Raw genomic sequence first — 15076 nt, 5'->3', positions numbered from 1 at the left:
AATGGAACCACTGCAATCCAGTGCCTCCAATTCCCAGCCCCCTCAGGCGATCCAAGAGGATGCCATGATCTATCGTATCAAAAGCCGCTGAGAGGTCTAAAAGCACCAACAGGGTCACACTGCCCCTGTCGATACTCAGACACAGATCGTCGGTCAAGGTAACCATGGCAGTCTCAACCCCAAAGCCTGTCCTGAAGCCAGTTTGAAATGGGTCTAGATAATCCGTTTCATCCAAGACAGCTTGGAGTTGAAGAACAACCGCCCTCTCGATTACCTTGCTCAAGAATGGTAGCAAACATACTGGCCTATAGTTGTTCATATCCAGGGGGTCCAGGGAAGGTTTTTTCAGAAGCGGCCTAACAGCCGCTTCCTTCAGACAAGATGGAATATGTCCTTCCCTGAAGGATGCATTGACAATATCCGTAAGGAACTTCCTCAATGCATCCCCCCCCCCCGCCCGGATGGCCAGCCATGATGGGCAAGGGTCGAGAGGGCAAGTTGTTTTCCTCACTCTACCAAGGAGCTTGTCCATGTCATCGGTACTCACAGATTGAAGCTGATCCAGTACAATCTCATTAATGGAATCGCTGGACACCTTGTCCATTGTTGCTGTTACAATACTGGTGTCTAAGTCAGCTCTTATCTGAGAGATTTTATCTGCAAAGAAGTTGTTAAATGCATCACAGCAGGCCGTTGTTGGGTTAAGTAAAGGGTTCTGCGCAGGGGGTACCTGCATCAGTTCCCTTACTACCCTAAACAGCTCTGCTGGACGGGACTCTGCAGATGCAATACGTGCAGAGCAGAAACGTCTCTTTGCTGCACGTATTGCCTCCCGATAGGACCAAAGAAAGTTCCTATGGCGAGTCTTGTCAGATAAGAGTCGAGTTTTTCGCCAGACGCGCTCTAGTCGTTGTCCAATTCGCTTCATTTCCCGAAGCTCTGGTGTATACCATGGCTTACAGGTTGGCAAGGACGCTTGGGAGCGATCGTGTCGATAGCCCTGGTAATGTCGGTGTTCCAAGTGTTAACGAGAGCTTCGACAGGGTCACCGGCATTTCCAACCATTAAACCCGCCAAGGCTTTTTGAAATCCAGTTGGTTCCATTAGCCTTCGAGGGCGGACCATTCTAGTGGGTCCACCATCCCCAGAGGCGCAGATAGAGGCTCTTAGTTCCGTCTTGACCAGGAAATGATCCGTCCATGACAAGGATCATATTGGGGTTGTGGCATGTGTTTTCTGCAGCCCCAATCCATCTTTGGAAGGGGCAGTTTCAAGCCACCCCTTCTTGCCAATCTGTTTTTCACCCATGGGGTCGACCAATCTCCCATTAAAGCTGGCCTGGAGGTGGAGTTGGGGCATGGCGCCCACATGACGCATGCCCTGACTCTGCCCTCAGGCCAGCATGATGCTGCGCACCAGTCCACACAGCGCATGGCATCACAACGCTCCTCTTGCACTGTGTCTGCATGGCGCAGCACTAAAGAAGTGCAGAAAAGCTACACACCAGCGGCTATGGCGCCCTTTCTGGAATGCAAAAAGGAGCCACTTTTGTGGCTCCTTTTTGCACTGTGGAGAGATCAGGGCTGCAGCATGTAGTTGCTGTGGCCCCAATCAAGCACTAAAAGGGGCAGCTGCAGGCCTCCCCTTAGGGGTAGCCTGTCGAGCCCCTGTGTCCTATGAGGAGCAGTTTAGGAAGCTAGGTATGTTTATCCTGGGGAAGAGACGGTTTAGAGGTGATAAGATAGCTGTGTTTAAATATCTGAAGGGATGTTATAATGAGGATAGAGCAAGCTTGTTTTCTGCTGCTGCAGAGACTAGGACACAGAGCAATGGATGCAAGCTACAGGAAAAGAGATTCCACCTCAACATTAGGAAGAACTTACTGAGAGTAAGAGCTGTTTAGCAGTGAAACACTTTGCTTCAAAGAGTGGAGTCTCCTTTTTTGGATGTTTTTAAACAGATTAGAAGGCCATCTGTTCGGAGTGCACTGACTGTGTATTCCTGCATGGCAGGGGGCTGGATGGCGTGGCCCTTGTCATCTCTTCCAACTGTAAGATTCTATAGCTAGAAATTTAATTCACAAATATCCTTTTTCTGTCCAAGAAAATACATGCAAGAGTTCCTCCTTCTATGGGACCATAATAAAATTTGGCATTTCCAAACTAAATACAGACATCAGTATTATAAGACTGCCAAGATGAGACTGTTAACACACATCTTTTTATTTTTGCAAATGAAATTTTGAAAGTGTTGCTGCATCTGAAATGGAAAGATGATTAAATATACATTATGGAAAGCTTTCTTTGTAACACAGTTCTTTGAAGGCCAAACATTTGTATTATAGAGCAGGCTTCAGTGAACCAGGATATAATAAAACAGATTAGCTTTAAGTGAGATATTTATAGGCTACTAGTAATTAGTTGCAATTTTAAAAATTGGATAAATCACCAAGTTAGTGCAAACTTATAATTATGTGGATGTACCTATATTTATACCCTCTAGTGCAGCTGGTGTTCAGTACTTCTGGATTTATAATTCCTTCAGAGGCTAATCCTAAAAATGGCAGGCAATCTAAGAATACTATCCATCATAAGCTTTGTTGGATGCCTGCATAAAATAACACTAAAAGAATGCTGATCCATTTATTCATCCACATATAATAAATATAGCATGGAAAGTTGAGGGAGGGATTAACAAAAGTGTGTTCTTTGTATTTTCCAGTGGTTTTCCAGGATGTATTTTCCAGAAATAAATAAGTAAGAGAGCAATCTAGGATCCTTGGGAAGGTGACTCCCAGACACATTCCATTCCCTCCAGCTCCTTGCAAAAACCTCTTTGGGATCTTGCACTCTGAGGTTGGACCTCCAACCTCTAAGAAGGAAGAAAAGAGGCATTTGGGGAACAGTGGTCAGGAAGGGAGCACTATGGATCTGCAGGCTCCACATCCTTCTTGGTCTGTTAGCCCTGATAACATATATCTAGAAAATGTTTCAGCCCTAAACATGGCATAACTTATACCCCTCCTGTTAATAATGGAAGAATAATTTGATTCTGGATGCCTAAAATAGTACTAAGAGGACTCTCAAAATGGGTCCTTCCTCATTTTCCCCTGCTAGCAAAAATACAGCAGAGAATAGGCTGGCTTGGCAGCTCCAAAACTGAGGTAATATAACATAGAGCATAGGACTGTGCTCCTGTATACTAACTTGGCATGTGTACCTTCCTCTCCTCCTCCAGCATGACTTAGAGGACTGGAGGTTTATGAATGTTTTCATTTAATTGTGGTTTGTTGTTTATGTCCAATCCCAGGTTAATTTTAACTACAGTTTAGACCCTAATGTTTACAGCAATTACCCAACTCCCAGCCTGAGGCCTGCCATCAGCACAGAACAATCCACATTCAAATCACTCCTGCATTCCCAGGCTCACACAGTATATATAGACCCACTTTTCCCAGGCAAACATTCTCTGAAGATGCCAGCCACAGATGCTGGCAAAACGTCAGGAAGAAAATCTTCTAGAACATGGCCACATAGCCCGAAAAACCCACAAAAAACCCCAACCTAGTGTCCTCAGAAATGTTTGATTAGAAGTCCTATCAACTCTAGCTATCATGGTCACACTGGATGGATGGGAACTGCGATCTCATCGGTCGATTATTTTGGAGAAAAGACATATCAATAGTGGCTTTACAAGACTTTGATAGCAATCCTGGCTGGGGATAATGGAAGTTACCTGGTGAACACCAGCTTAAGAAAGGATGGCTTGTGGAAATAAGCCAGGATTTAAAAAAGAAAGGGGGGGGGGGGACCACACACACACACAGTTTGAAGTTGCCTTGTTTCCCTACAGTGGCTATGGACAGTTTGTGTCCCTTGCCCAATGTACAGTATACTGCAGAAGTCCAGCATTAAGGTTACCAGTATGTGCAGTATATTCTTTACTTCCTCCAATTTTAGGAAGGGGTACAGCTGGCATATCAGTCAAAGGTGATAGTAAGAAGCACCTTGCTGCCAAAAGGAAGATTTTATACTGGTGTGTAATTGTTACATTTCAAAGGGTCAAGGAAGGGCTTTTTTTAAGAGACCATAGCACCATTTATTTAAAAAAAATATGGAAAACTTCACTCCCTGAGAGATGCATTAATTCATTGAGATCTAACTTCATCTTCTCCCTGGACAACCAGCCAAGTAAGACAAGTATCAAGGGGACAGGTTGCCCTCCTTACTTGTCCTAACAGTTTGTCCATATATGCAGTACTCACCAGCTGAAACTGATCCACTGCAATTCTAATCACAGAGCTACTGTAGTGGGTTAGATAGTTGGACTAGGACTCTGGGAGGCCAGGGTTCAAATTACTGCTTGGTCATGAAAACACACTGGAAAAATCATAGTCCCTCAACCTAAGAAGAAGGTAATGGCAAATCCCCTCTGAACATATCTTGTCAAGAAAACCCTGAGATAGGTTTGTTTTAAAGTTGCTATAAGTTGGAAATTATTTGAAAGCACTCAACAAACTCTGAGGTTAATTCCCAAGATTGGTCCAATCATGGATCTATCCATTTAGTATGTACAATATTCCTTCAGGTAAGGAGTGGGCAACTGTGGCTCTCCTGATGTTGGACTGCGACTTTCATCATCCCTCATTATTGGCTGTGCTGGCAAGGGCTAATTGTAGTTCCACTCCAACAAACCCAGTTGCCCACCCCTGCTTTTGGGATGCTCATTGAGACAATAGCTCATTACATTGCAGCTATTAACTGCAATGGACAACAGGGCAACAATGGAAACCTTTGGAAACTTGAAAATATATAGTTAAAATTGAGAAGGTGATAGTACAAATCAATCCTAATGCAGTACAGAACAGAAGCTGTCTCTCTTGGGCTGTCTGAAAGTATCACACCATAACATGCTTTGTCCAGCTATAAATATTTATAGCTAATATTTTTGTAGTATGTATAATCAAGATACAAGTCTGACTACCATTTAAGATTTTCTGCTGGAAAATACTTATTCATATCTTACAACTGTTTTTTGTTTATACCAGCCAGGTCTGAAAGGCCATGATACTGGGGCAAAACAGATGGGCAGGAAGGGGCAGCTTGAAGCAGCCCCTTCTGAAGACATATTGGGGCAGTGGCAACTGTGGCCGCAACCTGCCTTGAAGCCAGCCCAAAAAGGAGCGGGAAAGAGCCACTCATTTTTGAACTGGGAAAGAGGTGTCTTTCCCAGCCTCGCCACAGCCTGAAGCTGGTTTCAAAATGTTCCAGTGGTGTGTGGCGTGTAAACACTATGCTGCAGCATCTTCAAGCCACCCACATCTGGGTGGCCACCCAACTTCTGGTTGGCTTCAGGGCTGCTTGGGAGCATGAAGCATATAAACACCTTGCACCTAAGCAGCCTCGGTGGCGGCTTTAAAGGGCCGTCTATTTTGGATCACTGAAGCTAAATAAGTGATGATATGATAGTGCATACATATGGGAGCCATCTGGAAACCTTTTCAGTATATAGTCTTGAACTGTCTAATGAGAAAAGGGTGTGGCGTAGGTGCAGTAACCTAAGTGTACATCTGCTATAAGCATATCCCAAAAAGGCTACAGTCTTTTGAATGTTTATTCAGAGGTCAGTCCCACCATGTTCAGTCTGGGATTAGTCCATGAACAGTCCATGTTCAGCATATGGTTTGCATGAAAACTCCCAGGTTCACTGTCCAAGCAATGCTGCAAATATCCTTTTTGAAACCATGCAGAGCTCTTACCAATCAGTTCAGACAGTAATGGATAACATGGAAACATCCTAAAAGGAAAGAAGATTTATTTTGTTAAATTAAAGATAATATAAATCAAGAAGGTATAATCTCCAAACCAGTAGAAAGAAAGTAAAGAATGTATGGATAATTGATGTAACTGTACTAACTGTTATTGTTTGTCAATGAATGTATGGAGGAATGTATGATATTTTTTATTTGTGTATTTTTAAAATTGAATAAAAATTTTTAAAAAATTTTAAAAAGAAATCAATATAAAGACTTAGGACCGAAACAGACGGGCCTGATAAAGTGAGCTGCAGTCACTCCAGTACAATTTGCACTGGAGTTGTGGCAGCCGCACCCACCTGGATTTGTGGCCTCAGTGTGAATATTTGTGCGAAGAATTCTGTCTTTGGCTTGATATCAAATTTAAGAGCTATGCTTGAACATACTGGAGTTTGAAATAATAGGAAACACAGTATTGGGGATAAGCATTTGTATTGAGAAAAAGCTGATTTGTGACTTTTTTAAAAAAATGTATTTTTTCTTAAAGAACATGATTGCAAAGTTAAGATTTCACAGGACACCAGTCACCATAGGCTATAGAAACTGAAGTGCAGGGGTGGGAGTAATGCAGTCCTCCAGGTGCTGCTGAACTAAAACTCCCAACAGCCCTATCCAACACTGTCAACAGTAAGGAATTCTGGGAGTTGCAGTCCAATACCATCTGGAAGTCATACAGTTCCCACCCTTGCTGTAGTGTTTACATTATCCCAGGGTGATCCTATAGCTGCCTATTTAGAAGTAAGTTCAATTTATTTCAGTGGGACGTCTTCCCAGGTAAATGGGTATAGCATTTCAGCTTTAATAATATATTATCATGACTGCTTTTTCTTGAGCTAGTGCAGTATTAGACATTTTCTCTTGGCTACCAGCTGGTTTTTGATGCCGATCAAAGTGTTAGGTTTTAGCTGTGCAATCTTGAATGTTACAAGTTTGTCTGCCTGTTGGGAGTACTATGTGAGTTATACAGCTGTTTTGCTATCAACAAAGATGTATTTGGTGCAACTTCTCTTGATTTATAAGAAGTCTGAATCTGTTGACCTTCTGGGCTTGTTGCAAACCTCATCCATTTCCTCAGGCTGTTTGGGGGGAGGGGAGGAGGGAGAAGCTGAATTTCCTTGTGAGACGTATGAATGTGATTTTTTTTGCCTTTACTAGGATTTTTGTTTATCATTCTTATTCCTATTATTTTGGATGAAGCTGAAATATTTTCCCAGTATTGACTTGTTTGAAAAAGTGCTTTATTATTATGAGTGCCAAGTTATCTGTTGCCATTTCTTATATGCTATGGATTGACTTTAAGGAAAAAAAATCTGGCAGGCTGCCTAGAGCTCTGGGTAGGTGTGTTAAAAATTGATTTGTATAAATCAAAATAACCTTCACAAGCTACTTTTTCCCATTTATCTTTGCAATGAGGAGTGAACACCTGTAAAGCGCAAAGGACTTTCTATAGTCTGCTAAAATTATACCCAAGGAATTCTTAAGATATCTGATAACAGAAATCATTTTACTGGTGGGTTATGGGAGTTACAGTCTAAAGTGGAACTATTCCATGCTGTACTGAAAAAACACAAACCAATTAAAGCTAAAATCCTACACCCACTTTCTCCAAAGTAATCTTCACTGAATTCATTAACACTAATTTCTGAGTAGACATGTGTAGAATTGCACTGTAAAGCTAAAGTCTATTCTGCTTTGGTCAGGCCCCACCTGGAATACTGTGTCCAGTTCTGGACACCACAATTCAAAAAGGACATTGAAAAACTGGAGCATGTCCAAAGGAGGGCGACTAAAATGGTGAAGGGTCTGGAAACCATGTCCTATGAGGAACAACTTAGGGAGCTGTGGATGTTTAGCCTGGAGAAGAGAAGGTTAAGAGGTGATATGATAGCTCTGTTTAAATATTTTAAGAGAATCCTGGGAACTGTCAATTATCATTGCGCCAGAGCTCTCTGACACAGACAAGGCTAAATGTATCAAAGAACTACAGTTCCCAGAATCACCTAGGATTGAGCTGGAGCAGTTAAAGCACTCTCAAACTTAATTATATCTGCAGTGTGTTTTGGACCCCAACTGTGGATACAATCCAGTCTGACACTGCTTTAACTGCCATGGCTTGATGCTAGGGAATTCTGGGAACTGTTTGCTGTGGAGCTGGATCTCTCAGACAGAAGAAGGCTAAGAAGGTTATCGCATGGGGGCAAAAACGTCCCCCGATGTGTTCTAACGAGCACGAGTGCGGGCGCGCACGGAGCGTGATGGGAACCCGATGGGGCCCAGAACCCTAGTTTACCGCACGGTGGAACGCCGCCGCTGCCGCCGGGCGTTCCCATCGGGTTCCTGATGTGTTCCAGGAGGCGCCATTTCTGGGAACGCTTTTGAAACTGTTCCCAGAAATGGCGCCTCCTGGAACACATTGGGAACCCGATGGGAACGCCCGGCGGCAGCAGCGGCGTTCCACCGTGTGGTAAACTAGGGTTCTGGGCCCCATCGGGTTCCCATCACGCTCCATGCGCGCCTGCGCTCGTGCTCGTTAGAACACATCGGGGGACGTTTTTGCCCCCATGCGATAACCTTCTTAATCTTTCATAAAGCTAGTTCCTGGAACTCCCTACCACTGAGCCAGGGCAGTGAAAGCAGGATTATTTCTGCGGTGTGTTTTTGGACCTCTATTATAATCGAAGAGCCCTGGTGGCGCAGAGGTTAAATGCCTGTACTGCAGCCAGTCAGGGGCTGTACAGACCGCCCCTTTTAGCGCCAGATTGGGGCTGCGGCAACTGCAAAAAGCAGCTCCCTTCTGCTCCACGAAAAGGGTGCCATAGCCACCGTCACTGCAGCTTTTCTGCATCCCTTTGGCGCTTTGTCATCTGGACACAGCGCCAGAGGAGCACCATAATGTGGTGTGGCATGCAGTGTCATGCTGGGATGGGGCAGAGTTGGGCCCTGCATTGCCTTAATGACCAGTCTATACAGCCCCTCACTCACAAACCGCAAGGTTGTGAGTTCAGTCCCAGCCAGGCACTCAGGGCTGACTCAGCCTTGCATCCTTCAGTAGGACACTAAAATGAGTAGCCAGCTTGTTGGGGGGCAATTGGCTTATATACACATTGCAAACTGCCTTAGGGACTGCTCCAGTGCCCTGAGAAGCAGTATAGAAATGTACTTGCTATTACTATTCATTGATGGGTTTCAGTGACACTGGAATGGGCGGGAAGTACCCAGCCCACTCGCCCACAGGCAACAAAGAATAAGGAAAGCGGTGTCAAAATGGACTACCCTATATATTCAGCTATAAGTCGGCCTCATATATAAGCCGAGGGCAAGGTTTGGGGCCAAAATTATGGATTCTGATATGACCTGTGGCTAAGTTGAGGGTAAAAAGCCAAGAAGAAGAAGAAGAAGAACCCCTTTGGCTTCCCTTTGGCTTCTTTTTAAGCCTTATCCCGCCTTGGCCCAGGAGGCCTCCAGCTGGGGGCGTTGTGGGCGCGTTTCCCCACGGATTTTGCCTGGTGTGTGTTTGTGTGAGAAGGGAAGAAGGGTGGGTTTTGTTGCCTCAGCTGCTCTTCCTCGCCCTCCTCAGCATCAGTCTCTGCGACGGAGGGAGCACACTGCAGCTATGACCCGGTTTGGCACCGTTTTAACTTGTCTGGTTCAAGGCTATGGAATTCTGGGAGTTGGGAGTTTGTTGTGGGGCCCAGAGCGGAGCAGAGCCAAACTCCAACTCCCAGAATTCCGTAGCCATGAGCCAGACAAAGAGTTAAAAGCGGGGCCAAACCGGGTCATTGCTCCAGTGTGGAAGCAGCCTTTCCTTGGCTGGTGAGTGGAGGAAGGGCTGCATTGCTTTGCGCCAGGGAAAGACCCCTTCCCTTCCTCCTCCTCCTCCTCCTTTTGGACAGAGTTCGGAAGGCTCTCCTTCGAGAGGAGAGGGGCTAGTTCTGAGGGAAACTTTGGGGAAGGGGCGGTGAGGCGAGGCTGCTTCCTTTCCTTCCCTCCCGCCCCTTTTTAGGGTCTCCTCCTTGAAGAAGAGCCTGGCATTTGGAGCCAGCAGAACAATCTGGGGGGGGGGGGCATAGAGGTTTCCGTCCCTGGCTGGGAAAGAAGTCCCCCCATCCCTTGTCCTTCTCTGTATCTTTTGGGGCTCTCCTTCTTCTTCTTCTTCTTCTTCTTGTCCCCATCACCTCCAGCCTGGCCCCTCCTTGCCTTTCCCTCTCCCTTTCGGAGTCCCCTTTAAGAGTCTGGCAGCATTTGGAGCCAGCAGAGCAATCGGGTGGCTGGTGTTTTCTGAGTGCCTGGCTGGGCTGTGAGTGAAGCAAGTAAAGAAGTCTCTATGTTTTCCCTCCCTCCCTCCCTCCCTCTTCCTTCCTTCCTTCCTTGCTCCCTCCTTTTCTCTGATGCCTTGCTGGGTTTCTCTTCTTCTCCTTGTCTCCTTCCCCTCCAGGATGGCATGGATCTAGGCAGCGACCCCTGCAGCAGCCGCTCCAGTTCGGAATCCAGTTCCAGCAAAGTCACCCCTTGCTCGGAATGCAAATCCTCCCCTTCGCCCACCAGCCTGGACTTGGCTGTTTTGGGGGATTCCGAGGAGGAAGAGGGAGAGGAAGGAGACGAAGACGAGGAGGAGGAGGAAGGCGAGAACTTCCAGGTCTACAGCCAGAGGAAAGAGCCTGATGTGTGGGAGGAAGAGGAGGCTGGGAGCGATGCCCGCTGCTATGGCAAAACCGCCCCTGCCAGGAGGAGTTTAGCCCAGGAGCTGGAGGAGGTGAGGAGTGCCAGCCTGGCCATCCCTGCCATGCCACCCCCGGCCCCCAAGGGCAACCCAAATCCTCTCCAGCACCATCACAGCCACCCTCTGCATCCTCATCCATTGGACCTCCGGCACAATGCCAACGTGGTGGTGCCCCTGAGCCGCAGGACTGGGCACAAAAGGGTCGGGGGCTATGGCAGAGTCCCTCGCCTCCAGAAAGCCCAGCCTCCCCCGGGGGGCAAGCTCAGCAATGGGGCTCCCCCCCTGGTTTCTTTGCCCCCTTTGGAGGATTCCTCGGGAGGGAGGACGGGCTTGAAAGAGCAGGAGCCCCAGCTGCCCACTATGGACTGGGAAGCGCTGGAGAAACATCTGGCCGGGCTGCAGTTCCAAGAGCAGGAGAGCCAAAAGAACCAGAAGAGCAACTACACCTCAGTAAGTAGCTTCTTTCCCCCCCTCCTCCCATTATTCATTCACACACACACAGCCCCCCCCCCCAATCTGTGCAGATCTTCAAAGAGATGCCTGTGTGTGAAGGGGAGAGCTGAGGAGGGAAGTGTTAATGTCAGTGGAATTGTTAGTTAGCGAGAGGAGATGGTGAGTCACTTCCCTTGCTGCAGGGAGAGCTTTTTCCCTTTCCCATAGAAGGCAATGTGCAAATGGGCAGCTCTGGTGACTTGGGCTGGGATGGTCTGGGTTCGGCTCCCTCTGGATATGTCGCCAACAGTGATGCAGGCAGAGAAGCTGCATAATGTGTGTGTGTTGTGGATGACACACACACACAGAGAATGGGTTTCTTTGACTCAGCTTTGAAAAGAGAATTTCTGTCCCTTGTCCCTTTGTTCAGCAAGGGAAGGAGTTGCTTGACCAGAGCCTGGCCTAATAGACTAAGGAATAAGAAGGAATGGAGCTAGTGACCCTTTGTTTGCAAAACATGAGGGAGGGGACTCCAAACTACTTCCTGTGACTTATCTGAGGGACACCTGGCTGCATTCAAAAAGGCCAGACAGTGTGGGTGGCAACAAAGGAGGAGAAGGAGGGGGAACCCAGAAAACAAAGCAGGAATTATAGCCAGTCTGGTACATGTCCTGGGGTGTTTTTGCCCCAGCAAAAGGGTTCTGCACTATTTAGATGCCTCTTTTCCAGTGGAGCATCTGGTTTTTGGAGGTGCAGTGATAGTTGCAGTTGTCTTGGTAATGTACACCTTGGCCTGTTTGGGATGCCTCCTTTAGTCAGGCAAACAACTATGCTAACATCACAATATGCTTGTCATGTTGGTACTTAGCCTTTGGGTGCGATTTGAGAAAATCCAGAGCCTCCAGTTTCTGGAGATTGGGTGCAGAGCACTTTGACTTTAGGGCATGAGGATAAGTAACTTCATTTTGCAGCATAATTGGCATAGCTGCTTCCAGCAAGAGAAAGGCAAAGGAAAGGGGACTTGTTTCATTTCTTTTCTTAATAGGATAAAACTGGTTGTGAAGATCCAGCTCTTCCTCGCATTCTCCTCCAATGTCACTATGTTTGCTTTTATGAGCTGCTACCAGGCTGGTCTTCCCATCCATCCTTCCACACCTGTCCCAGCATTCACTTTGAGTAGAAATGTGGAGAAGGGGGCATCTCTGCTACATTCAAGGGAATAACATGTCTCTTTGGGTTCTGTGTCTGTATTTTAAAATCCTGGGGGAGCTCAAGTACAAAGTCAGATAATACCAGCTGTACAACCAGCATTTGTCACTTTAACAATAAACCTTGTGAGGTTTAAATTCAACTATGTGGGATGCTGATGACACTGCATTTTAAATATGTTGTAGTTCTGGAGATTTTATGTATTTGTGAAAAGACTATTTTGTCTGTAGATAAGAATTTAGAGAGATAACTGAAGAATTGCAATGCCTGGCTTTGTATGCTGCTGTGACAAGCTTTCCATTCTGCAAACAGATTACTTCCAAACTGCTTAAAAATATTATTTATATTCTAGATTTACAAATATCTTGGATGGTGTTGTGTATCCACACCTCTGGTTGTAGGTTGAATTAAAAAAAAACTTTTGCCACTCTTTAAGACAAGGAGGAATTTCATAATGATCAGAATGTCCCATACAGTTGTCCTGGTATCCTAAGGAAGACTTTGAAGTCAGGCCTACTATAGAAAGGTCCTACATTAGCTCTACAAATAAATGAACATGTCAACAAACAACATGTGTTTTGTTCCTCCAAAATATTCCTCAGATTATACATGTCTCCTGAAAAATGATTCAAAGGTTTAGAAACTGATATGGCACACTCTTGTGATATGACTGTACCATTACATATTTCATGCTGGATATTTCTTCTTCAGAAACAACATTTCCTATTGAAAATTGGAGACCTTATCAGAAATGAGTTACTTTGACTAGAAGTCTTACCCTGAATGGTCTGTTGCACTTAACCATAAATTACTTAACTATGAACTTTGGTCGTTCCTTGAGAATCGGACCCCCACAATTGAAGCAGTGTTGAAACTAGAATATCCTAAGGATGGTTCTCACATTCACAGCCAAGGATATCACTCAGTGAGAACACAAGAAGTCACCCTGCAGAAAAGCATTATGTTTGAAGTGTAGTTAATTGGCAGTGGTTGTTCAAATATGGAAGAACATCTCATTGTAGTGTACTTGTGTGAATTCACATGTATAGCATTTCTGGAACATGCTGTGTCTTGGATAAAGTTGCTGGGAAATGGATTCAGTAGTGTTATATAAGGAGATGCTTTCCCCCACACTGACCTTTCCAAACAGGCTCAGCTGTAGAGGCTCATCCTAACTTTACATGAGATCAGATGGAAGAGGACCATTGGTGGTGCCAAAATGATGGAATGCCCTCCCAGTGAAGATCTCTTTGTTTCTTAGACTTATTTTTATTATAGCTAACGTTTGACTCTAATGGTCTGTTATTTTTATTTTATGAATTGTTGCTCGCAACACATAGTGCTATATGTGTCTACTCAGAACTGAGGCCAAATGAATTCATAGAATTGTGGAATCATTGAGTCGAAAGGGGCCTCATAGGCCTGCAGGGTCTTCAGCTAAAGTATCCCCAGCAGGTAGCTGTTATTGCCAAATGGTTCTTACTGTCAACAAGTCCTTCTCATGTTCAATCATGTTCAACCCATTAGACCTGACTCTACCCTTTGGGGCAGCAGAGATCAAGCCTGCCACCTCCTCTCTATCACAGCCCTTGAGGTATTTAGAGTGCAATCATGTCACCCCTTCACTCTTCTTTTCACCAAACTCAACATACCCAGGTCTTCCTCATATGTTTTGTTCTCCATGCCTCCTGACATCCTCATTGCCCTTCTCTGAACCTGCTCCAGCTTTTTAAAATAAGGCACCAGAACTAAAAACAGTACTCCAGATGAGGCCGGACTAATGCAGAATTTAGTGGAACTATTATTTCCCTCAGCTTGGAAACTATACTTCTGTTAATGCAGGCTAAAGTAGCATTTGCCTTCTTTGTTACATCATCCCACTGCTGGGTCATCTTCAATTTATGACCAACAATAATCCCAAGATCCTTTTCACATATATTTGCATTTGGTTTTTGTGATCTACATGTAAGATTTGGGGTTTGTTTTATTGACTTTAATTATTGTCGCCCAGTTTTCTAGTTTACCTAGCCCTTTTAAATTAGGTTCCTGTCTTCCAATTTGTTAACCACCCCTGCCAGTTATGTGTCATATGCAAACTTGATAAGGATTCCCTCCACTCTGTCATCTAAGTAATTGATAAAAATAGTTTTTTGTGGGTTTTTGGGGCTATGTGGCCATAATGGCCACATAGCCCAAAAAACCCACAAAAAACTATGGATGCCAGCCATGAAAGCCTTCGACTTCAAAGTCCCTAGTCAGCCATGGAATCCCACTGCGTGACCTCAGGTAAATTACATTCTCTCAGCCTCAGAGGAAATCAAAGGCAACCTCCTTTGAACAAATTTTGGCAAGAAAACCTTGTGATGGAATATACTTGCCTTAGGGTTTTCATAAATCAGAAATGACTTGAAGGCACATAACAATGGCCCTGGGACAGAACCCTGGGGCCCTTTACTCAAGGTCTCCTTCATGGGATTATTTTGAATTCTGTTGTTGATTTTTCTAACTCCCTCTTCAAGAACTCCCACCCTTGCTGAATGTCTTTTTGCTTTCGCATGTCTAGCCATGGTGTTCCACCCAATATTTTCCTGAACTTGTTGAAATCACTTTTCCTGAATTCCAAAGTCCATGTTTGACTATACTCTTCTTTACCCTGTCCCACAATTGTGAATTCTAGCATTACATGGTCGCTTTACCATAAAGGGCTGATTACTTTGACTCCAGTGACCAATTCCACCCTGTTAGTTAGGATCAAATCCAACACTGCTGATCTCCCTTCCTCTACCTGTTGAAATAGGACATTATCTGAAAGGCACATCAGGAATGTATTGGACAGCCTATGCTTAGCAAAGTTAGTTTCCCAGCAGATATCAAAGTAATCATAGGTGAGATACAGACTG

General features: G+C 45.1%; 1 protein-coding gene across 4 annotated transcripts in view; it reads left to right on the top strand.

Annotated features, from left to right (window-relative positions):
- Window positions 1-15076, top strand: part of SCHIP1 (schwannomin interacting protein 1) — a 610191-nt gene that overhangs the window by 455332 nt on the left and 139783 nt on the right. For 3 of the 4 annotated variants that reach the window (XM_089508950.1, XM_089508952.1, XM_089508951.1), the window contains one exon: window positions 10251-10985. In XM_089508950.1, coding sequence (XP_089365076.1) covers window positions 10251-10985 — 735 coding nt within the window. Of the gene's footprint in view, window positions 1-9615; window positions 9629-10250; window positions 10986-15076 lie in introns of those variants that run through there. The other variant, XM_089508953.1, reaches the window with a different exon arrangement.

This window comes from Sceloporus occidentalis, unplaced genomic scaffold (genome assembly GCF_023333645.1).
Source record: "Sceloporus occidentalis isolate IW3139 unplaced genomic scaffold, rSceOcc1.0.p SCAF_2, whole genome shotgun sequence".
NCBI classification, from domain to species: domain Eukaryota; kingdom Metazoa; phylum Chordata; class Lepidosauria; order Squamata; family Phrynosomatidae; genus Sceloporus; species Sceloporus occidentalis.
This window is presented reverse-complemented; position numbering and strand designations above follow the sequence as displayed.